Here is a 21237-nt window from a genome sequence, read left to right as displayed (position 1 = left end):
CGAATCCTCCTTGTATATATGTATGTTCCCCCTATCCTGTAAAGACTGAGGCAAAGAATTATATAGTTACAACTGAGCAGATCCAAACACGCAACTTACCAAGATGGCTAGCGTCAACAAATTGACTCAGTGGTGAAATGCTATAGAAGACAACATGTCCAGAATAGGTACTCCGCCCACCTCCCTCCCCGAGTCCAGCAGCTTGCACCCCAAAATCCCACTGCCAAACATCCTCAACAGCCGTATCAGAATCTCCGCGGTCAGCTCTGCTACACCATCTGCCGAGACACTGCAGCTTCTCATCCCCTATGCCTGCGATGTGTCAAATCTGGAGCTGAGACCAGCATCTCTCTGCCTTAGCCATTGCAAGCTCTCACAGTAGCACTCTGCGCGTCAAGAAATTCCAACGTCCACAAGAAACCCCGCAACACAGCCTAGCCACCGGGTCGATGCGAGTCTTGTGCTGGGCTGGGGTTGCAATTGCAGCACAAATACTATACTATATATAGCACAGTAACCACGCACCGGACGGCCGCTGTCGGTGTCGGTGCTAGTCAGAACGCAGGACTTCAGGGGAACGATAGACTGACGAGACTTTTCTTGTATTTGGATATGACATGACACGACATGGCATGGTATGGTATGGTATGGTACGGTATGGTGTACAACAAGCGCTCAAGCCGCGCTGAGCAGCGCGCTCGTGTCTCTGCTCGCCATCTCTCTCCAAGTCTTCTCTCCACTACTTCTGAGCGACCGACGCTGCGCTTCGATTCCAGGCGTCTGGACCCGGCCTTGCCTCAGACCACACACACACACGCAGGCCTTTAATGCGCCTTGCGCTACAGACTTCCCCTCCCGGACTCCCTCTACCTCAGCCCCGCCAACCGCCGCTCCTGGACCTCACTCAACGCCCTACTCCCGCTCAAAAACGCCACCACACCCACCACGCCCGCCGCAGGCAGCGTCTGAAACAAATTCCACGCCGTGTAGTACGCGAAAAACACCCCTTCCATTGCGACCACAGACCCAAAGAACAGCGCATGCGCGACCGGCGCCCTCCCCAGCGCCTTCCCCAGATGTCCCGCGTTGGCGCCCAGCGCGGCCCAGGCGGCCAGCAGCAACGGCAGGGCGCTGGCAACGGCGGCGGCGAAGACCACGGTTATGAGTTTTGGCGGCGAGGAGGGGTCCGCGCGGAAGATGTGGTGGATTTCGGGCTCCGGGGCGTAGCGCAGCGGGGGCGCGGGGACGGCGAGTGGGGTCGCGGGGTCGCGGGTGACATTTAGGTCGAAGAGGTGCTGTTTGTAGGGGGTGGAGGAGCCGAAGGCGCCGAGGACGAGGGAGGCGGGGATTGGGGCGGCGGCGGTGAGGAATTGGTGCGGGAGGTCTTTTTGGGTCTGGGGGCGTTAGCGGGTGGGAAGAGGACGGTGCGGAGTGCTTTGTTCCGCGGTGCTGGGCTTACGAGCGAGACTTTGGCCTTGCCGCTGTCCTTGATGGTGAGCACGAACGACTCCTCGAGGCCGCTGACGGGGTCGGTGAGGGTCAGGAACGCCTGGTGCGGGCGCTTGGCCGTCTTTCCATCGACCGTGGTGAGGTCGAGCTTCAGCAGGTCGGTTGCGCCGAGGGCCACGGTCTTCTTGAGGGGCGCCGTAGCACTGAGCCTGGGACTGTCAGTCGCGTCGTGATCGAGCTGCGGTGCGCTCACTTGTTCTTGGAAGCTCCGCCGACGCCAGCGCCTTTGCTCGCAACGGAAACGGTGGCATCTTCGAAGCTCCAGCCGGCGGCAGAGGCAATTGATGCACCTGAGAGCAGGAGCGACGATACGAAGCCGAGAGAGACCTTCATGATTGGCGTGAGAATGAGTGAACGCGGAGCTCTGGAGTCGAGGTGATTCGTGTCTACTTTGGAGTTCGGCGCTGCGTCAGCACGCTAGCCCGATGTGGAGCTCAGACGACGTCGACCGTCGGCTACGACGTTGACAACAATCAAGACAGTAATGATGATGTTATTTATAGGTAAATAGCAGGCGAATGGAGTGCTATTGAATCTCCACCAGCAGCTTCAACACACCATAAGAGTAATTGTACGACATGTTTGACCTAACATACATTTTAGAGGTGTAGTCGAGAACGTGGTCATCATCCATTGTAGCCATCTCAGACTCTCAAGTGATTCACAACCAAGGCGGCTAGATCCAGCCTTGTCGTCTCACCCCTACACGCACCATAGAACAGCAACGCACTATATACTCTCTCCAACACAAACAAGAAATGCATTCGGTATATACCCGCGCCAAACGCCACCCATTCCGTACCCTTCATAACCCACATGACAAACCCCTTCAATCCTGGGTCTCCGCCTCCCCCGGCCCCCCCACCAGACTCGCCATAAACTCCTGATACCTAAACACCTCCCCCCTCCCCAACCCCTTCCCGGCCTTGCCAAACGCCCTGCGCCCGCTGAAGCCCTCGACCACCCCTTCAATCTCGCGCTCGGTGAGACGCCCGCCGCCCTCCTCGGGCGGGGTGTGCAGCAGCGCGTCTTTCAGCTCGGCGAGGTCGATCTGGCCATCATCCCCATCGTCGAAGGCGGCGAAGGCGGCGCTGAGCTCGGCGGGGCGCGAGAGGTGCGAGAGCAGGTCGGCGAGGGTGTTGAGGTAGGTGGCGAGGTTGAGCGAGGGCGCGCCGTTGAAGTAGGCGGAGAGGGTGGACGGGGTGGCGCTCAGGCCGAGCTGGGAGAGCATGTCTGCGACGTCCGGGGGCGTGACGTGGCCGTCGTCGTCGCGGTCCATGACCGAGAAGGACTCGCGCATGCTGTGGAGGAGGGGCGGGGGGAGCTTGGAGAGGGCGTCGTTGGTGGATTGGCGGATGAGCTGGGGGCGGGGCGGGGCGCGGGCGGGTTTGGAGGGCGAGGGCGGGTCGATGGGTTTCGGGGTGGGTTTGAAGGAGGGCGCTGGGATGGGGTCGGCGGCGGGCGAGACGACGCGCGAGATGACAGGCGAGACGGCGCGCGAGATGACAGGCGAGACGGCGGGCGAGGCGAGGGGCGAGGCGACGGGGGGCGTGCTGTCGCGGAGGAACAGCGGCGGTGTGCTGGCTCGGGCGGTGAAGGGGGGGGTGCTTGCGCGGGCGGCCAGTGGAGGCGTGCTGGAGCGCTCGCGGCCGCCGTCGAACATGGCGGCGAGCGACGCTGTGCTGAGTGGACGCGGGGCACTGGCGCTGGACGTGTTGCGGGCGTACTCGGGGCGGTCGCGGGCGGGCGACAGCAGCTGCGGGCCGGGCGACAGCGGTTCTTTGGACGGCGAGCGCAGATCGCGCGACAGCAGTTGTGGCCCGGGAGATGCTGGCTCTTTCGACGGCGAGCGCAGTTCGCGCGACGGCGACTTCAGCTCTCGCGGCGAGCGCAGCGCCGGCGAGCTCGGCGGGTCACCACCGCCTGTCTTCAGCCATGACGGAGCGCTCTGCGGGGCGGCGCTGTTGGGGCGCAGCAGGACGGGCGACGCGGGGCCGGGCGTCTCCTTGGGCTTCAGCGGCGAGCTCGTGGGCGTCGACGGGCGGGCGGCGGCGGGCGAGCCCTGGCGGATGGAGCCCGGGCGGCCAAACGGCGACTGGCGCGACCCGCGGGCGCTGTTGAAGAAGAGCGGCGACGGCTTCTCGGTGGGCGCCGACTGCGGCATGTTAGTGTTGCAGGGCGGCGGGGCGGCATGCATACCATGATGTTGTGTCTCTGACGGTCGCACTGCGCTCGATTCGGATGGCAGTGTTGGCGTGTTTGGTCCGTGTTTACCCCAGCAACGACCACCGCCAAGCCAGGCGCCTATCCCGGCGGCGATCGAGGCCGCCAGACCCCACCACTGCCCACACAGCCGACAGCCGCCACAGTCCGACGTCCCCCAGCGCCTGGAGTGCGAGTGTGCCGGCCGCTGCACGCATTCCCGCAGTCTACAGTCTACCGCCAGCTGAGCCGGAGGCCGCGTCCGACGTCTCTGGAACGCTACCCCTGTGTGGGGCCCCTAGCGCGCGGAGGACGACGACGATCCACGACATGCGGGCAACGGAGCGGGCGCGGAGATGGAAACACCCATGGCAGACGTGATCGCACCGCGCGGCGCGCCCTCGTCGGCGGCGGGCGGCCTGCAGCGCCAGCCGTCGTTCTCGTCGTTCCCGCACGCCCGCTCGCCGTCCGTGTCGACGCGCGCCGACGCCCGCAAGGCCCGCTCGCCGCAGCCGCCCATGGTGCCCGAGGCCGACGACGGCGAGCCCGCGTCGCGCACCGCGTCGCAGTCGCACGTCGCCGGCATGGCCAGCCTGCGCTCGCAGTACCCCGCCGACGCCGTCGAGCGCCACGTCGAGTACATCCTGGTGGCCTCGTTCGACATCGACCGCGGGTCGGTCATGGAGAACCAGTACCCCGCCGCCATCAGCGGCGACGAGACCACGCTGGCCGAGCTGATGCTGCCGGACCAGGTGCACTCGCGCGCCCAGGACTGGACCATCTTCTTCCTGCACAAGGACACCACCACCGAGGAGGAGGAGAAGGAGGCCCGCCGCGAGCGCCGCCGCCAGCGCAGGCGCCGCAAGGACCGCGACGGCGAGGGTGAGCCCGACGGCGACCTTGAGCCCGACGCCGCCGCCGACGACGACGGCGACGACGACACCGAGCCCTCGGACGAAGAGCAGGACCCCGACGGCCCCCCGCTCGTCTACGTGCTCAACCTCGTCAACACCAAGCAGGACAACACGGTCAAGCGCGGCGCCGTCGTCAAGGCCATGGCCATCTGCACCCGCCACTCGTTCCTGCACATCTACAAGCCGCTACTCGTACTAGCCCTCGAGGAGTACTTCCGCCACCCCGTCATCGAGACCCTGGCCTCGCTCTACAACTCGCTCAACGCCATGGACCTGTCGCTGCTGCCGCGCCTGTCGTCGCTGGAGAGCTTCGTGCTGCACGCGACCGACGCCAAGGACATGTTCGTCGAGAAGTTCGAGCAGATGATCCGCAAGCAAAAGGCCGCCGACGCCGAGCGCACGTCGCTGTCGTCCGTCGACTCGCAGCCCAAGCGCATAGCTTATATTCTCCCCCGCGACACGCACGAATTCGAGTCCAAGGTCAACTACAACGGCATCCCCGTTCCAGTGAAAGTGCCTTCTGCGCTGAGTCCCGAGACAGTGGGCGACTTCTCCCTCATCAAGCTCATCCAGACCTTCTCCACCCCCCACGCCACCCAGCCCCAGCCCTTCGCCCTGCACCCCCACCTCACCACCAGCGGCGCCTACACCCACCCCATCATCGTGCTGGTCAACGCCCTCCTCACCCAGAAGCGCATCATCTTCATCGGCCACAACCGGCCATCTAGTGAAGTCGCCGAGGCCGTCCTCGCTGCCTGCGCCCTCGCCTCCGGCGGCATCCTGCGCGGCTTCGTGCGCCATGCCTTCCCCTACACCGATCTCACCAAGGTGGATGACCTGCTCAAGGTCCCTGGCTTTATTGCTGGCGTCACCAACCCGACCTTCTCCTTCAAGCCCGAGTGGTGGGACGTGCTGTGCGACCTGCCGACGGGCCGCATGAAGATCAGCAACCGCATCGAGCCCGCCGCGCCGACCGAGGGCGCCCACTACTTCCACGCGCATGGCATTCCCGTCGCGGGCGCCGCCGCCCCCATGGCGAGCGAGAAGCCAAACGCCGTCGACGCCACCCAAGACAACCCCTTCATGGACTCGATGCTCCTCGCCATCGCCCACCGCGCCGGCGAAACCGCCATCCGCGCGAAATGGCGCGCCTGGGTCCTGAAATTCACCCGCATCGCCGCCGCCTTCGAGGAGTCCGTCTACGGCGCGTCAGCCCTCTACATCGGCTCGCACGAAACCGACGCCGACGCCGGCGCCTACGGGGTCTCAGGCCACGGCTACGTCTGGCCCGACGAGCACTCGCGCCTGCGCGAACTCGCCGCCAACACGCACCGCATCGAGGGCTGGCGCAGCACCCGCAGCTACTATTCCTGCGTGCAGGACCTGGCGCGCTCGTGGAAGCGGCGGCCCGTTAGGGGCATCGATCTGCACCACCAGCACGATAAACTACGGTGCTTGCGCCTCGCGCCCGATCAGGCCGCGGCGATTTACCTCGCCCTCGCCCGCTGCGTCGAGGACCCCGGGCCGCCCGCACTGTCTCCCGCTGCGACGCCCACCGCCTCAACGCCCGCACCGGCACCCGCCACGACCCCGGCTGTCAGCGCCGCCGCCGCGCGCCGCCACCAGTACGCGACTACCCTGCAACTCCTCAGCGTGCTCCCGGAGTCCGGCACGGGGCTTTTCTATCTCAGTCTCGGGCTGTTCCACCCCAGACAGGATGTTAGAGTCGCGGTTGTGAAGCTGTTGGAGAGGATTATGGATCACCCTGCGGGCCGGTATTTCTGGGCGGGCTTGGGAAGGTTCGCGAAGTTGGCGTTTTTTAGGGTTAAGCGGGAGGAGGGCGTGGGCGGGCTGTAAGTAGAGAGGAAGAGGGGGAGGGAGAGGGAGAGATGTGCGGTGCGGATGGGGAATGGGGATGGGAATTGGAATATGAACAAGAATAACAACGCCAGGCGCCGTGCGTCCCATCGTTCACGCGGCTGTGTAGGTAGATCGCGCGCCGCGCCGCCTCGTGCCCGCAATGCGCGAGCGCTGTACTGTACTGGGTACTACCGAGTGTAGAGAATGTCACCTCATGCTAGTTACACAGCGCAAGATTCATTTCTTACCTGTGCATGCATTTATCCTCTCCTCTCTACACCCCGTGCGTAGTGGTGCCACAGCGGGGTACTGCGCATGTGCAGTGGCCCGGCGGGCTCGTGGGAGGGGGAACAGCGCTGGCCCTGCCGGCTGTGTGCGGTTCGTGAGCATCCTGTAAGCATCTCCCACAATAGGAAATCGTTTCTAATACACTGGTACTACTGTCTGTCTCCCGTGCTCTATTGATGCGTGGTAAAGGCTGTTGTATAGTTCGGTACGCCCCGCGCTACCCATGGAATACCTGGACGAATGGTTGTTGGTGGGTGTTGAATGCACGTGCAATGCTGTCTGCTATCTTCGCTACTCGTGCGTGTTGATGTGTACGGACTACCTCCTACATGATTACAGGACGCTGTCTTGTCACGGGGTTCGATACTCATGCGCCCTTGATTGGATAGATGGTGGTAGATGCGTGGACAGTTCGGTGGGACGTGGGGGAGGACTTGAATGCCTTGGCTTTGGTCAACGGGATACTGGAGACTTATGTAGGAGACTACGCACAAACGTGGGGAATGCTAGGCCTTGGTACCAGAGCCACCGAGCCAGGAAAGCTTCGGGAAGGTATCACGCCGCACTCTGATAGTGAGTCCTCGCTCGGTACAAGAAATAAACTGTTGTTCTATCCTAAGTTATGTGAGATAGGACCTGATAGTGGACATGTAGCAGCTCATCCTATAAACTAACACGTATCTTCGCCTTCTTAAGAGAAGATAGAACTCCACACGTTAACCCCTTTACATTTTCTTGGCGGATATAAGTCCTAGCACACTTTATCTCTATTTAGATTTTAAATTCCGCACAGCTATTAGCTAAAAGCTTGCCTCTTCCAGCCCCTGCACAGGCATAGGTAGCTAGTCTCATTCTTACAGCATATATTACCTACAAACGGGACCTTAGGAGACTGCGTATTGAACAGGGTAGGAAAAATACGTCGCATAGAGACTATAGAGGAGTGTCGTAATAATTGATGCTACGACAGAAGCAAGAAGGTACTGCTATTAGGTGTAGTGCTTTTAAAAATGCTAACAGTGCAGGAGCATCGTAGATCTCTAACAACAGCATTGTTCTAACTATCAAGAATCAAAACCCAAGTAACTATTGCATTGAACCAAGCGTTTACTGCAACGAGTTTAAAGCACTTCTTTACAAGTTGCAAATAATACGACCCTAAATCTAAGGCCACGAGAATATCAAGGCGAATCATTTTCAACCTCCCTCGAGTCAATGCATATACCAGCCTATTTCATGCATGCTAAACCAAGATGTCTAAGATATTCGTTCCTGGATCATAAAAAGGATGATTATTCAGCACCGGCTCGGGGAGTAACACTTGCCGGTGGTGGAGCTAGACCCAATCAGGAGGCCCAGCTTGGTCAGCTCAACCAACTTCCTCGTTTCTCGACAAGAACGCTTCCTAAGCTCTTAGCAACCACCGAGTGCTCAACAGCCATTCAACGAACATTGCTGACTCACCTGAATGTGTTCCGCATAGAATGGAACAATGGCTGCAGAGGTCCCTATCAAGCCAACTAGGGCGAAGCAGAATCACGATACGACCAAGATGAGTATAAATGCGCTTTCCCCAGCGGTGGAGAAGCTCACACTTATCTGTAAGTAAAGCACGATACTCGTGCCATCGAATGAAAAGCCCCAAGGAAAGTCTGTTAGATCACTTTCTGCTTGAATGCGCCTCCTGTCTCGACTCAGAGAACGCGTCTCCAAACTGCACGCCATGCCACCTCCAACGACATTCCACGGCCTCCCCGTCATCCCCGACGAACCATACACCACCACCTCCCCTCGCGCGATCGCCCAAGTCATCCACGCCCTCGAAGTACCCGAGGGCGTCGGCCTGCGCGTCCGCCGCTCCATCGGCACCCCGTCCCTCCCCAACCTAACCCCCTTCCTCATGCTCGACCACTTCTCGAGCGAATTCGGCGGTCCTGACGATGCCGGCGCACCGGACCATCCGCACCGCGGCCAGGAGACCATCACGTACATCCTGGCCGGCGGCGTGGACCACGAGGACTTCGCGGGCAACCGCGGCACGCTGGACGCGGGGGATCTGCAGTTCATGACCGCCGGGCGGGGGATTATGCACTCGGAGATGCCGCGCGAGGAGCTTCTCGGAACGCCGAATGTCGGGGTGCAGCTGTGGGTTGATCTGCCGCGTGAACTTAAGTACTGCGAGCCGCGGTACCGCGACCTGCGGGCCGGCGAGGTCCCGCAGACTACGGCAGATGGCGGGAAGGTGCGTGTTAAAGTGATTAGCGGCCAGGCGTTTGGCGTGCAGAGCCCCAGGGACCTGAGTTATACGCCGGTGTGGTACCTGGACTTCGCGGTGAAGCCGGGGGGTGGGTTCCGACTCCCCGTGCCGCGGGGCTGGAACGCGTTCTGCTATGTGCTGGAGGGCGCGATCGAGGTTGCTGACGGAGATACGGCGCGGTCGTGTCCGCGGTTCAGCAACACGGTTTTTGAAAAAGAGGGCGACAGCGTTAGTATTGCCGTGGCGGGGGACGCAGAGCAGGACGCAAGGTTTTTGGTCGTCGCGGGGATGCCGCTGGACCAGCCGGTGGTGCAGTACGGGCCCTTCGTGGCGACGAGCAGGGAGGAGGTGCTGCAGGCTGTTGTCGATTTCCGGACAGGCCAGAATGGGTTTGAGAGGGCTGTGAACTGGGTCAGTGAAAACTCGTCGAGATCAAGGAGAAATTCTTTGAGGTAGAATTTGGAATGCCAGAATAACGCTCAAGTGTCCTCCAAATGCTATAACCATACAATGTTGCACAATCGTAGAGATGCATTAGAGCTGGCGCATGGTGCCAGGGCGTGTTTGCGTCGCGATCGATCGATGGACTGATCGTGCACCCTACCGTCGTGTTGTTTTCTAATTTAACCTGGCGGATGACTATGTCGTATCACAAGCACCACGCACGACCAGAAGTAGGAAACACGGGACCAAGTTTGCACGATTATAACCTGTCCTTAGAGCCACGAACAGTTGGTCTAGAATAAGACGGGGCTCACATATCGCTGACGCAGGGTACCCGCTGTGCAGGGAAGTATGCACACATGTACCTGTCGTATTATGTCCATAAAATTGAGGTGATTGGCGCAGTTGACCATCCGAGGGATCAGGAGGGAAAACGTTGGGGCTCGCTCGGGGGGGGGGGGGGGGGGGGGGGGGGGGCGAGAAGCGTTGAAGTGCACCCCACGGGGCCTTTCGAAATAGCGGGGTATGTGCGGCTTGTGAAAACAGTGCTGGAGAAGGGAAATGAGCTGCCTATGCAAGGGCGGCAGAAGCGTACCTAATGAGGCTGCGAGTGAGGCAGCGTGGGCTGACGCGCAGCGACGGGATCTCTGATGCGGGTGTCAGCTTGCATGGCTGTGAGGTGTGTTGTGCGGGTCATTGGGCAGTTGTTCAGTCTTGCTGCTTGGCGGCGTGTCGTGTCGCTCGTATCGTCGTTGAGGGTGTAAGCAGGCGAGGCTGAGGCTTGGGGTGCGTGAGGCGTGCTGTCTCGCTCCTTGTTGCTCTTTGCTCGCCATTCCTACACCCAGCCTTCACTCCCAGTCATCATTTCTGCTGCACCAACATAGGTCCTGAAACATCATCTTTGGTCAGGTATCGCTGGAAAGGGAGACCTCTCACGTGATATCTAGGCAACGTCTCATTGCGTCCTGAACAACAGGGCAGTCAGTAAAGTCACTGTATACGACCAGCAGCATTTTATTACTATAATCATTCCACGACATCTCTAATGGCCCCGGCAACACCGTCCGTGGCTGAGAGCGGAGAGCAGAAGCTCCCACCCGAAGTCTTGAGTGACTGGTCTGGAACTGGAAGAGGTTCACATATCGAGTTTGACTACAATGAAACTGTACCACTAGAGCCAGGTAATTTCAAATTCATGAGAGACTCACACAACTTCTAAACCTCAAGCAGGCGAATACCTCGGAGGAGGTGCTACGGGAGATGTGTACGAGACGAAGATCTGCGGCTGTTCAGTGGCGTGGAAAAGAGTGCATTCCAAACGCAAGATCACATCGGAGGACAAGAAAGGGATTGAGATCCTGAAGAAGCTCAGTCATATCCACTTGATACAAGTGATTGGCACCTACACGCACCGACAACAGTTCGGTGCATTGCTGTACCCTGTGGCCGTGTGCGATCTTCAGACGTTTTTTGGGGATGTAGAAGATTGCAGTGGAGACGGCGCTGACGAGTTGCAGACAGCTCGACTTAGCGCTCTAGGGTACCTCAAAAAGCATCCCCCTTCGCAGCAGGCGCTGCCCGCGTACTCCCAGCTTGGATGTCTGGTCTCCGCGATAGCCTACCTGCATGCTCAAAAGATACGCCACCAAGACCTCAAGCCGTCGAACATCCTTTTGTCACGTGAAAAGCTCTATTTGAGCGACTTTGGCAGCGCGAAAGACTTTTCGCGTGCGTCGCGGACCGCCACGAATAGCGACCATGGCACTCCTCACTACTTTGCACCAGAGGTACGTAACAAAGACGAACGCTGTATCGGCACTAACAACGCCGCTACATAGGTTGCGGCACGGGAGCCGAGCGGCCGCGCCGCTGACATGTTTTCCTTGGGTTGCATCATGCTCGAGATCTTAGTCTTGCAGCATGAGGGCAGTCTTGAGCGGTTGAGAGTCAACGCTTCGCCGAAGGACTCTGCGTTTCACGCCAATCTGGAGAACATAGATGCCTGGCTTTCGTTCCGTGGCATAGACGACATGTCAGTGCTTGACAAGCATCTAGTCAAGGTAATCAGATCGTTACTTTCCAAGGCGCCAGAGGTGCGTCCCTCGGCAGATCGACTGCTTTCCGGTATCAGACTCTGCAGTATGGTGGAGAATCCGTCGATCTCCGTCTTAGGTGTTTGTTGTCGGGAATCCCACGATCCAACAACCTCCTTCTCGAAGGCGCCCCGTGAAGAAGCTGCGCAGTCACTCAGCGAGGATCTGGGGAAAACTATAGAGAAGCCGAGGTCAACGGCCGCACTACCAATTCGAATCGGAGCGTCAGAGAAGGCAAAGGTGAATCATAATTACCTAGGTACGCAGTGGGAACAATGTGCTGACGTTCGAGAGCAACCGCTTGAGCAGAAGAAGGTCAGCCTCGAAGCTGGGAAATCCGAGGTAGGTCCGAGCCTGAGAGTAGTGAAAAGGTGACACAGCGCTGTCTCTAACACCCCTCAGCAAAGACCAAGAGATGTGGGGGCAGAGCATACACCTACAAGATCTCCAGATGTCGCCAAGTGTATTGTACAGGAAACTAACACTCAAAAGCCCCAAAGTAGTGTCGAAGACCGGCCCACTCAGATTAAGACATCCTCTGAGCCTGGCAATAGCCAATTACAGCTACACCGTCCCGCTGCGGTTGGCGAACAGCAACGAGGAAGCTATAGTAGTCCTTCTAGGCCAACGAACTTCACCGCAGCCCCTGTTGAAATAGTGCCTTACAGGTCTCAGCCCCCGACTCTACAGGACCGAAGTGACCTGCCCTGGGAAGCGAGCTTGGCAGTGAGAGCCACTAGAGATGGTAAGTCAGAGATGAAGACAATACACTGCCTGATTGCTAACCTGTGCCATAGCTCCGAGCAGTTACTCTCCATATCAGCCCGTCGTACCTACGGGGATGTTCATGCAGAGCCCGTATTCTGGTAAGTCTGACAACTTGATGATCGTCTGCCTGATTATTGACCTGTACTATAGTTCCGGACATTTACTCCCCATACCAATCCGCCACACCTACTACAGAGATATTTAGCCAGACCTACGCTAGTAAGTGCGACCCAAAGACCATGCCCTACCCGAATACTGACCTATATTGCAGCTCCACACATCCACGCCTCATCCCTATCCATCACGACCAACGCCCCAGACCGGTACACCCGCACCACCGCAACAGTAGTCAGGCCGAATCCCCCCTCCGGCAAGTCCGACATCTTGACAACCCTCTGTCTGATTACTAACCCGCACCGTAGCTCCACAGTACCCCGCTCATTCAACACCCAACAACTTCTTGCCCTTCCACAACCACGCTCTCCAGCCCCTCGCGATAGCGCACCAGTACCCGGTGCTCGTGGCCAGTGCGGACGAGGAAGTGTACAGCACAGACCCTGCATTCTACTACAGCAGCTCCCGGCGCCGGTTCCAGCACTAAGATGCCGGCAGGATCGAAGTCAGCGTGTTCGTAACAAAGCCGGCCAGATGGCCAGACTGCTACGTCTGTCGCCAAACGCGGGTAATTGCCCACGAGCAACTCCGTTCGGGGACAAGGCGCTTGTCGATTCAGTCTGACTCAGCGGAATCGGGGGCGGTCGCGTCGGAAGACACGCTGCTGACATGAGGCCCCACATCAGCAGTTCCAACCGAGTGCCCCGGAATCCAAGCTCCGGTGCTAAGGAGCGGGCCGGTGCCGCTCAACGGCCGGGTGCTGATGACTCCCGGCGCTGTGACCCTGTCACATGGCTTGCTGGAGGATTCAAACGTTTGCGGTAGGCGGTGCAGCGATGGGATGAATGCGCTGAGGGCTAATACTACCTATGGAGCCACGTAGGCATGGATATGTGCAACAGCTGCAATAAGAGAGTTCGTTGATCATAGTCGCATTGTGGTGCGGGAGTTCATGGGAGATAGACAGGTTCGCTGGAAGGGAGAGTGTGGGTTCGGGGGTTTTGGTGCATCAGCTTAGCTTATGTGGAGGTGATCCTACGACACTACCCATCTCGAAGCGGAGTTGTATTCCATTTCTTTGGGCTTGTTGAAGGTTTGTCGTGTAACAGGCCCTTCGATTTTGAGAGGGTGGCCGGATGACTGGTGCAATGTGTTGTGGTACATGCAGCTGCTCTTGTTATGAGTTGGGCTTTTGTCAATCATCTGCCCATTCTTCGGCAAAGTGTAGATCTGCTCACACCATGGGTGTCAGCGCTCTTCCACGACAAGAGAATTTGCCTGATTCTAGCGACTCGGTCACTGCAAGCGCGTGCTAAACTACTCCTGTGAAAAATGAGTCATACTGCGTTGAATTTGATGGCTATTCTGACGACTTGATGTTTCACGACCGTGGCCATGCCTTCTCGGCAAATTCCACGACATCCGCCCATAAATCCACTGGCCTCTCCAAAGCCGCAAAGTGCCCCCCGTGTTCATGCTGATTGTAGAAAACTAGGTTGGCCTCCTTCTCCAAAATGCTTTTGATACCTGGCATTATCTCGTATGGGAAGAACGAGAAGCCCAATGGCTTCTTCGTCAAAGGCATCTGAGTAGTGTTTGGGCTGAAGATTTGGCGGTAAGGGTAGAGAGTGGTAGCAAAGCACTGAGTAAACCAGTAGAGGGAGATGTTTGTGAGGATGTCGTCGAGAGGAGGGTCTTCGTCTGACCATTCCAGGAACTTCTCGCCGATCCTGTGCGGTCTTAGTAGGCGTCCTATAAGGCTACTCACAGGTACTCACCACGCCAAGATCGCGAGTGGGCTCGAGGATATCACGTTTCCGATCGTACTCGGCCTCGTACAGTGCTCTTGCGCGTAGGCTGATCCAGTGATTTGCCACGCCTGTCCACGGCCAAGCGCCTCCTTCTCCAACGTGCTCATGATAGTGTTCTCATCTGGCCTGGAGGTATTGCTTACGAGGTTCACTGTCGTTGTGAATATTTTATTCTCGTAGTCAGTGTTCTAGGGCTGGCTTACAATGAACTCCGACGCAAGCATCGTATTTTGCAGCCATGGTGTGCGCTGTGAAACTGCCCACATCTCCTCCCTGCACGAGGTATTTGTCGAAGCCCAGGTTCAGCATCAGTTGGTGCATGATAGAACTAGAATCTTGCATGGTCCAATTCTTCTCAATCGACTTTATGGTGCTGAGAGTGTATCCTGGCTGAGAAGGCACGACGATGTGGTAAGGCAAATCTTCGGCGGAATACTTCTCTCTGATCAGTTTCAGCATGGGCAAGAATTCCAGGAAACTCCCAGGCCATCCATGCATGAACATAATGGGAATGGCATCTTTCTTTTTGGAAAAGAGAGCAGCAAAGTGCATATCAACGTTTTCGATCTGCATCTTGTAGTTTGCAAAAGAGTTAATATGCTTTTCTGCCGCACGCCAATCGTACTTGTTTAGCCAGTAGTCCTTGGTCTCGGAGAGCCATTTGTTGGTTACGCCATAACGACGGTCTTCTTGTTGCCCCTCCCACGTCTTAGGAGCAAGCTTGGAAAGTTGCAGGAGCTGTCGCCACTCCGCGAAGTCTTGATCGGAGACAGCGAGCACAAAGGGCTTAGCGGAGTCTGGTGGAGAGTAAGACATGTCTGTGCGATGGGACGTGATTTGAAACTGATGGGTTTGCGCTTGTGTGAGCTGAGTAGTTGAGGCAAGAATCGAGGAGTTCCTTATATGTTTCCACAAGCATGCATGCATGCAGTCAGCATCATATCAGGTTCGGACGCGTCATCACGTCACAACAATGATAATCCCTGGGTACTGATGTTGCCGATTGGAAGAATGAGTGTACATCGCAATGTGTATACCTCACGGCAATTGCGCGCATCCGGTGCCGGGACAGGGTATAAGACACTCTGGATACCCACACTTAGAGCTCAGACATAAAAACTAGTTCGAAGTTCTGAGAGGCCACACACGGCCGCATGTAACGTTACCGATGACGTGAGCGCCAAAGGTCCAAGCGTGACTGTCACGTGCATTGGTGGGGGATTTTCCGAGTACTTCGGGAAAACCCCACACCTCGATACTTGTATTGTAGCTCGGTGGATCTACATAAACATGATTCATGCCTTGATCCTAGTTCCGCACAGTGACCCCGCCCGTCACAGCTTGGCAATCGCAAGCAGGTACCACAGCTTCAGCGTAAGTGTCTCACTGCAACATCTTGAGGATTTGACTCTGGAACGTGTATCCATTTTGATTATACGAAGCAACTCTATGATCATAACGACTGAACCCCCGACTTCGATAGAATCGCAAAATCGATTTTGACGTTCCTCGTGACCATTCAGATGTAGGTATTTGCATGATGATTAATCAGTTAAGGTGACCTAGCTCGTACGAGCCTAAGCTACCACTTCAACCGTAAATCCCTTGAGGTCACCTCTTGCTGCATAGTCCTTCGTCATTTCCTTGTAATCCAAGGGTCCAGCACCCCAAGCCATCCTCTTACTTTCATTGAAAACCTGCTCCTCCGTCTTGGGCTCCTGGAAAGTAGCGGCGCCCTCGCCGTTGAAGTAGCCGGGTGTGCATACAGGCATAACGCTAAACCAATTCGCCCTTTTTGCAACTTCTTGGCCAAATTGGCTCTCGCCCTCCTTTGAAACCTCAATGACCACTCTCTGACCCGGGCCCGCCTGCTTTTGTGCTTGCGTTATAATGCTTGCAAGGAGGGCAGCCTTCGTTTCAATGACAGACGTTAGATTCCATGTGGCGCCCGAGCCACGACCGAAGTAGCTGAAAACATTTGGAAATCCAGGCAAAGCCAAGCCGAGGAGACTCCCAGAATCAGCGCTGTTCCAGTATTCCTTCATGCTGAGGCCGTTCCGTCCCGTGATAGTTGCGCCAAGTTTCTCCGAAGGGTCTAAGCTCATGCCAAACGTGAAACCAGTAGCGAGGACGAGAGCATCGATTTCGTATTCGGCGCCTTGAAACAGGATTCCATTCTCAGTGAAACCATCGAGACCCTTGCCGTCGGTGTCGATTAGAGTGACGTTCGGCTTGTTGAATGCCTGGAGGAAGTGGTCGTGGAACGAAGGGCGCTTGCACCAGCTGCCATACCATGGTTTCAGCTTTTCGGCAGTGCCTTCGTCCTTGACTATTCCATCAACGCGCTTACGCAGGAGCTCAGTGCGTGGGAAGTCGAGCTCATAAAGTTCTCTGATATGTTGCTCGATCTCATCGCGAGCGACAATCTTTGACTTGGACCCGAGGAAGCCAGAACCGGCCGGTGTATGTGTCCAGCCATCATTAATCACATCAGGACCATATCCTTCGCTGTTGCTAACGTATGCGTCAAAGGCGGTTCTACGCTTCTCTTGCCATCCTTTCTCCCTCGTAATATTGGCCCAATTCTCCGGATCGGTCTCAGTTTGATTACGTTCCCCAATATATGTTGGTGTTCGCTGAACAACATATACGTGTTCAGCCCATTTGGCTAGTTCAGGCACTATTTGGATAGCAGTTGCGCCAGTGCCTATAATAGCGACACGCTTTCCTCGAAGTTTGACTAGATCGGGCTTCTCTTGAGTACCGCCGGTGTAGCTGTAGTCCCAGCGGGCTGAATGGAATGCATGATTTTTCTTTCTAAAGTCGTTCCATCCAGGGAGTTGAGGGATCTTAGGGAAGCTGAAGGGGCCACCCGCAATGACGACGAACTCCGAGGTTACAGTAAAAGTCTCTGATATGGACGGCTCGCCGACTGTTCGTGTCATGGTGACAATCCAGAGTTTTTTGTCTTCATCCCAGATCTTCGAGTCAGTTTTTGTACAGAATTGTCCTTGAATTCCGAAATGGTCGGCACTGCGTTCCATCTGGCCGCGTATCTCGTGGCCGTACGAGTATTTATGTCGAGGTCGGTAGCCTGTTTCCTCGAGGAACGGAACGTAGCAGTACCCTTCAACGTCGCACATGACTCCTGGATAACGGTTGTAGTACCTTTCGTATTGGTTAGCGTCTGCCTACGACAGAATGTAATCAGATTCTACACACCAAGTGCCACCGAAGCCTCCTGCAGCATCAACACATACAACCTCCTTGTTACTGATACCTGCCTCAATCAGTCGTCCTGCGAAGACGAGACCATTGATTCCGGCGCCAGTGATGAGGACTTTGACGTGATCGCCATCTTTAAGAGGAGGATTTTTGACTCGAGGGTCATTGTAGTCTATCCAAGGATCTTTGCCAAGAGCTTCGACATCCTCTGATCGAATATCAATATACTGGCTGGCACCCTCTTTTTTGAGGCGTTTGTCTCGTTCCTGATCGTACTTCTTAAGTAGTGCTTCGATGCGGTCTTTGGGAAGTCGTGTTGTATCCATCGCTAAAGTGGTAGCCAAATTATGAATGTGTTAGTGTGGGTTGTAGTAATGTAGAGTTCTTTTAAAGCTTATGAATTGAAGATAGGGTGTCTTATCATCATTTATATATGTGCACCCGTTGACCACGTAACAGGTAGATGGAGCTCTCGTTTGCGATACCCTCCTCTACTCGGAAACGGAAGTTGAACATCCCGTTCAAAATGTTGGGATTGATAAAACAAACGGAAGGAAAGATCATGTCGTCCCGGTGGTCGGCCCGCTCTCTCTGAGATCTTCACTCGACACTGTGTTTGACCCTTGTCATGAGCTATAGTTTAGGTGCTAAGGTACCCGCACGTGCCTTCCTCCCAGCTGGTATATCTAGCGCAGTTTCCTCGGATTGCACAGTGTTCTGAAACCTATCGTAGAATGAGTGTATCCATGAGAACTCCGGTATCAATGCTAGGCGTATATTTCAGTCGGGATCAGACGGGTGCATGTACTGGCTTGGCACGGCTTTACGACGGGAACATGAAAAACAAATGTGTGCAAGTGTAAGATACAACACTTGAGGTGCAAAGTAAGTGATCATTATACCTAACGGATAGGTACGTCTTCTACAGCCCTCGCATAGCTTTTCTTCAAGTAGTTCCTCCAGATCTGTATTGTACGTAGGTAGACTGGGGTCTCAACCCATATACCGGCCCACCTTGGACGCAATCCGCTTAACAAACGTTGTCTCGCTCATCCATAGGCTAGGGTTTCTAGCTTCACACGAGACTTATACATTTAAAGCACAGCGCTGTGTCCATCACGATCTCGGAAGCATACCCTTGTTTCAGGGTAGGTACCATGCCACTCATTCATGACCACTTTTTGCCACCTAGGTAGCTTGATTATCGCAATTGAAAGCGCCGACAACACAAGCTAAATGTTCGTTGTTGTATCCCTTAGATCCGCGGCTATAGAACCAAATAAGAAGAAGAAGGTAATGAGGCCGCTCCATTGAGAGATATGGGGCATCTCTCAAGCCAATAGCGATGACACATGGCGCAAAGTGATGCATGTCGGTAACTGAAGAAATAAATGAAGGCTCGAGAAATGATCGTGCACGAGCTGCTGTGCTACCTAGTCATTTCGACGTCACGCTGCATACCTCGAACCGTCTGATCATGCATGAGCATTTACCTACCTTCAACGCTCACGCCATTGCAGGACTGTTATCTGAACAGTGACATGCAACTAGGATTACCAGCTCTTTCATATTGGATGCCCTGACACAATGTCGCGACCAAGCAACAGTCCTTGCTAGAGAGCAGAAAATTTGGCCGCTATGCAAGAGCAGAGCATTCCGAACGCATGCATAGAAAGGTTTGCTTCCGTTTGGTTGCTAAGTGGGGTACGATCGCCTGGACGTCGCAAGTTGGCATGTGATGTGCCGCTCGAACAAAAGCTACATACCTAAGCACTTCCATGAACTGTCAGTAACCTCTCTCCGGCATAACAATGGCAATGAGTCCTGCGCTTGTGTTTCCCGGTATAGCCCGCACTGGTGATGTCTCAGGGTTCATTATCGTCACTAGGGTCCCAGGGCCGATCCATGCTTGGTATTGTACCGTGTGCATAGGTATTGAGCCGCATCTTGGCATTGGCGGGCAGGCCCGCGAAAACGGCCCGTTGATGTTCGACGTGTGCAAGGTGGGGTGCCGGCGTTCGGACGGCACGGGAACCGCGTATTGTAAAGACGGTACCGGAGCCTATCAACTACCTAGGTACTGTACAAGGTACCAGGTTTGTGCGTACAATGCGCTAAAACCATTCAGCTCCACATTTTAGAGCCATGTGCCGTGTATAGTAATCTGTTACATTGTCGTCGACGTCGGTGGGACATGCACCCAGCCACCTTTCGGCGTAGAACGGTGGCCCGTTAGTAACTCCCACGCTTTACTGACCGAATCCCGCTAGATCTAGGAATGGAATTGCACAATCAGTCGTGTGTTTCTAGGTATGTATGCTGTAAGCCAGGATGCCGAACATCCGGATCTGCACCGGGCTGGCGCCACTTTACGCTATGATTGGCTCGAGCGACATGGGATACGCGCAAGATCTGTTTGAACTGTAGACGGTAAAGATTTGATATCTTGGCTACCACATCTTGCTCTATCTAATGTGATAAATGATAGTTGTTGTTGTTGTTATGATCAGTAGTAGAAGCAGCAGTGGTAGTAGACACGTCAAGGAGGACGTGCTATGCATTGCGTGGCTCGCTCCTCGGCACCGGTTTTGGAACATGGAGGAACTTCGAGCGCTTTACTAAAACAGTCTACACAAGTCTATGCAAATACTCTTAACGTTTCTGTCGATTCACCTGCAGCTGTTGTGATTGAGATGAAGTCAGTATTCTGCTCTCTGACTCCAAAAGCAGACACGCTGAGTTGCCTGCGCTCGTTACACAAGCCCAAATAGCCTTTTCCTTGTAGCCCTTGAGAACAGAGATTTTCGCCTGCATGTGTGGTGCCAACGGATGCCGTGCGGACGAGGTAGAGAAGCTCACTAACACCAAACCAAATGTCAAACTTACGGATATCGCGTCGCAGCCATGGCACCGTGCTACTGATTTCAACATTGTGACGGCGGCCTCTAATTTCGAGTCGAAGAGATTTCATATTCTCTGGCCTCCCTGGTGTTATTCCAGTCTCTAGTACAAGGTGGCCTATCATCTTGGCGCAGATATTCTTAAGACAGAACGTGGGGTAGCTTTCCGCCGATATGCTCTCTCTGTAGATCGAACAGATGCGTCGCGTCTCGGGCAACATCCAGACATCATCGCTGCCTGAATGATATGCCGTAAGTTTGAATAGATGCTCTTCCTCACCTGCCTTGACAATGCCTCCTGTAGCTGCGTAGTGGAGTGTATTGGCGGCGAGAGCCACCGAGCACATGCAACTCATGGTATCGTGCAGTGCCACTACTACCTTTGCGAAAAATGTGTGATCCGATATTGCATAGTCCACTGGGATAGATTCCGCGTCTGAAGATAGGGATGTCAGGGAATACAGGCGATCTCGGACAAGCTGGCTGTCTCTTCCAGGGTACCCGTTGAAGAGATTGATCATTTTGCGTCGTTTGGTTCGAGCCATAGGCCAGATGATGCTCTCAAGATACTTGAAGGATCTTATTGTCAACTGGTTGACATCTTCGCCAGGTTCAACGTTCAAAAGTCGAGTGGAAGAATCGATCTGAGGAAAAATAATGGTTTGAGTTGGTCGCTTCTGGCGCGGATTTTGTCGGTCATAATCGAAGCACTTCGAGCAAAGATAACTTCTTGTGTAATCCAGGCCCTTGACCAATACGAATGGCTTGCAAAGGTCTGCCAGTCCTCAACAAACGTAGCGTCCTCAGCCTCTTCTGTCGCCAGATCTCTGCAAACTGGGCCTCTTCCTCGTC

At 55.8% G+C, this 21237-nt stretch overlaps 8 protein-coding genes across 8 annotated transcripts; 3 read left to right on the top strand and 5 right to left on the bottom strand.

Moving 5' to 3' along the window:
• Positions 1-866: 866 nt before the first annotated feature.
• On the bottom strand, positions 867-1639 carry C7974DRAFT_315694 (Dolichyl-diphosphooligosaccharide--protein glycosyltransferase subunit Swp1; the record flags this gene model as incomplete). The annotated part of the gene is made up of 2 exons (XM_046138522.1): positions 867-1394; positions 1460-1639. Coding segments are annotated over 2 exons (708 nt in total), but the record flags the coding sequence as incomplete, so codon positions are not given.
• A 699-nt stretch (positions 1640-2338) lies between these two features.
• Positions 2339-3685, bottom strand: C7974DRAFT_458886 (uncharacterized protein; the record flags this gene model as incomplete). Its single annotated transcript, XM_046146096.1, has 3 exons — positions 3427-3685; positions 2993-3288; positions 2339-2869 (listed from the first exon to the last, which is right to left on the bottom strand). Exons 1-3 carry the CDS (start codon positions 3671-3673, stop codon positions 2339-2341), a joined length of 1074 nt encoding a protein of 357 aa, XP_045995050.1. The 5' UTR covers positions 3674-3685.
• Positions 3686-3855: 170 nt separating this feature from the next.
• C7974DRAFT_465147 (docking domain of Afi1 for Arf3 in vesicle trafficking-domain-containing protein) lies at positions 3856-6514 on the top strand. The gene has a single exon (XM_046146286.1). It carries the CDS (start codon positions 4068-4070, stop codon positions 6480-6482), a length of 2415 nt encoding a protein of 804 aa, XP_045995049.1. The 5' UTR covers positions 3856-4067; the 3' UTR covers positions 6483-6514.
• Positions 6515-8496: 1982 nt separating this feature from the next.
• C7974DRAFT_415775 (RmlC-like cupin domain-containing protein) lies at positions 8497-9486 on the top strand (the record flags this gene model as incomplete). The annotated part of the gene is made up of 1 exon (XM_046143924.1): positions 8497-9486. One exon carries the CDS (start codon positions 8497-8499, stop codon positions 9484-9486), a length of 990 nt encoding a protein of 329 aa, XP_045995048.1.
• Positions 9487-10519: 1033 nt separating this feature from the next.
• Positions 10520-11942, top strand: C7974DRAFT_316509 (kinase-like domain-containing protein; the record flags this gene model as incomplete). The annotated part of the gene is made up of 4 exons (XM_046138562.1): positions 10520-10655; positions 10702-10865; positions 11067-11261; positions 11313-11942. The coding sequence occupies 4 exons, from the start codon at positions 10520-10522 to the stop codon at positions 11940-11942; spliced, it is 1125 nt and encodes a 374-aa protein (XP_045995047.1).
• Positions 11943-13777: 1835 nt separating this feature from the next.
• Positions 13778-15148, bottom strand: C7974DRAFT_399998 (Alpha/Beta hydrolase protein). The gene is made up of 3 exons (XM_046142464.1): positions 14464-15148; positions 14228-14411; positions 13778-14179 (listed from the first exon to the last, which is right to left on the bottom strand). The coding sequence occupies exons 1-3, from the start codon at positions 15074-15076 to the stop codon at positions 13831-13833; spliced, it is 1146 nt and encodes a 381-aa protein (XP_045995046.1). The 5' UTR covers positions 15077-15148; the 3' UTR covers positions 13778-13830.
• Positions 15149-15800: 652 nt separating this feature from the next.
• Positions 15801-18242, bottom strand: C7974DRAFT_236104 (cyclohexanone 1,2-monooxygenase). The gene is made up of 2 exons (XM_046137458.1): positions 17483-18242; positions 15801-17428 (listed from the first exon to the last, which is right to left on the bottom strand). The coding sequence occupies exons 1-2, from the start codon at positions 17809-17811 to the stop codon at positions 15838-15840; spliced, it is 1920 nt and encodes a 639-aa protein (XP_045995045.1). The 5' UTR covers positions 17812-18242; the 3' UTR covers positions 15801-15837.
• Positions 18243-19910: 1668 nt separating this feature from the next.
• Positions 19911-21143, bottom strand: C7974DRAFT_236089 (uncharacterized protein). The gene has a single exon (XM_046137457.1). It carries the CDS (start codon positions 20928-20930, stop codon positions 20124-20126), a length of 807 nt encoding a protein of 268 aa, XP_045995044.1. The 5' UTR covers positions 20931-21143; the 3' UTR covers positions 19911-20123.
• Between the last annotated feature and the right edge of the window lie 94 nt (positions 21144-21237).

The sequence above is a fragment of the Boeremia exigua genome, assembly GCF_020726555.1.
Source record: "Boeremia exigua strain MPI-SDFR-AT-0100 chromosome Unknown C7974scaffold_9, whole genome shotgun sequence".
Lineage (NCBI taxonomy): Eukaryota > Fungi > Ascomycota > Dothideomycetes > Pleosporales > Didymellaceae > Boeremia > Boeremia exigua.
The sequence above is the reverse complement of the archived record's forward strand: the minus strand, read 5'-3'. Positions and strand labels throughout refer to the sequence as shown.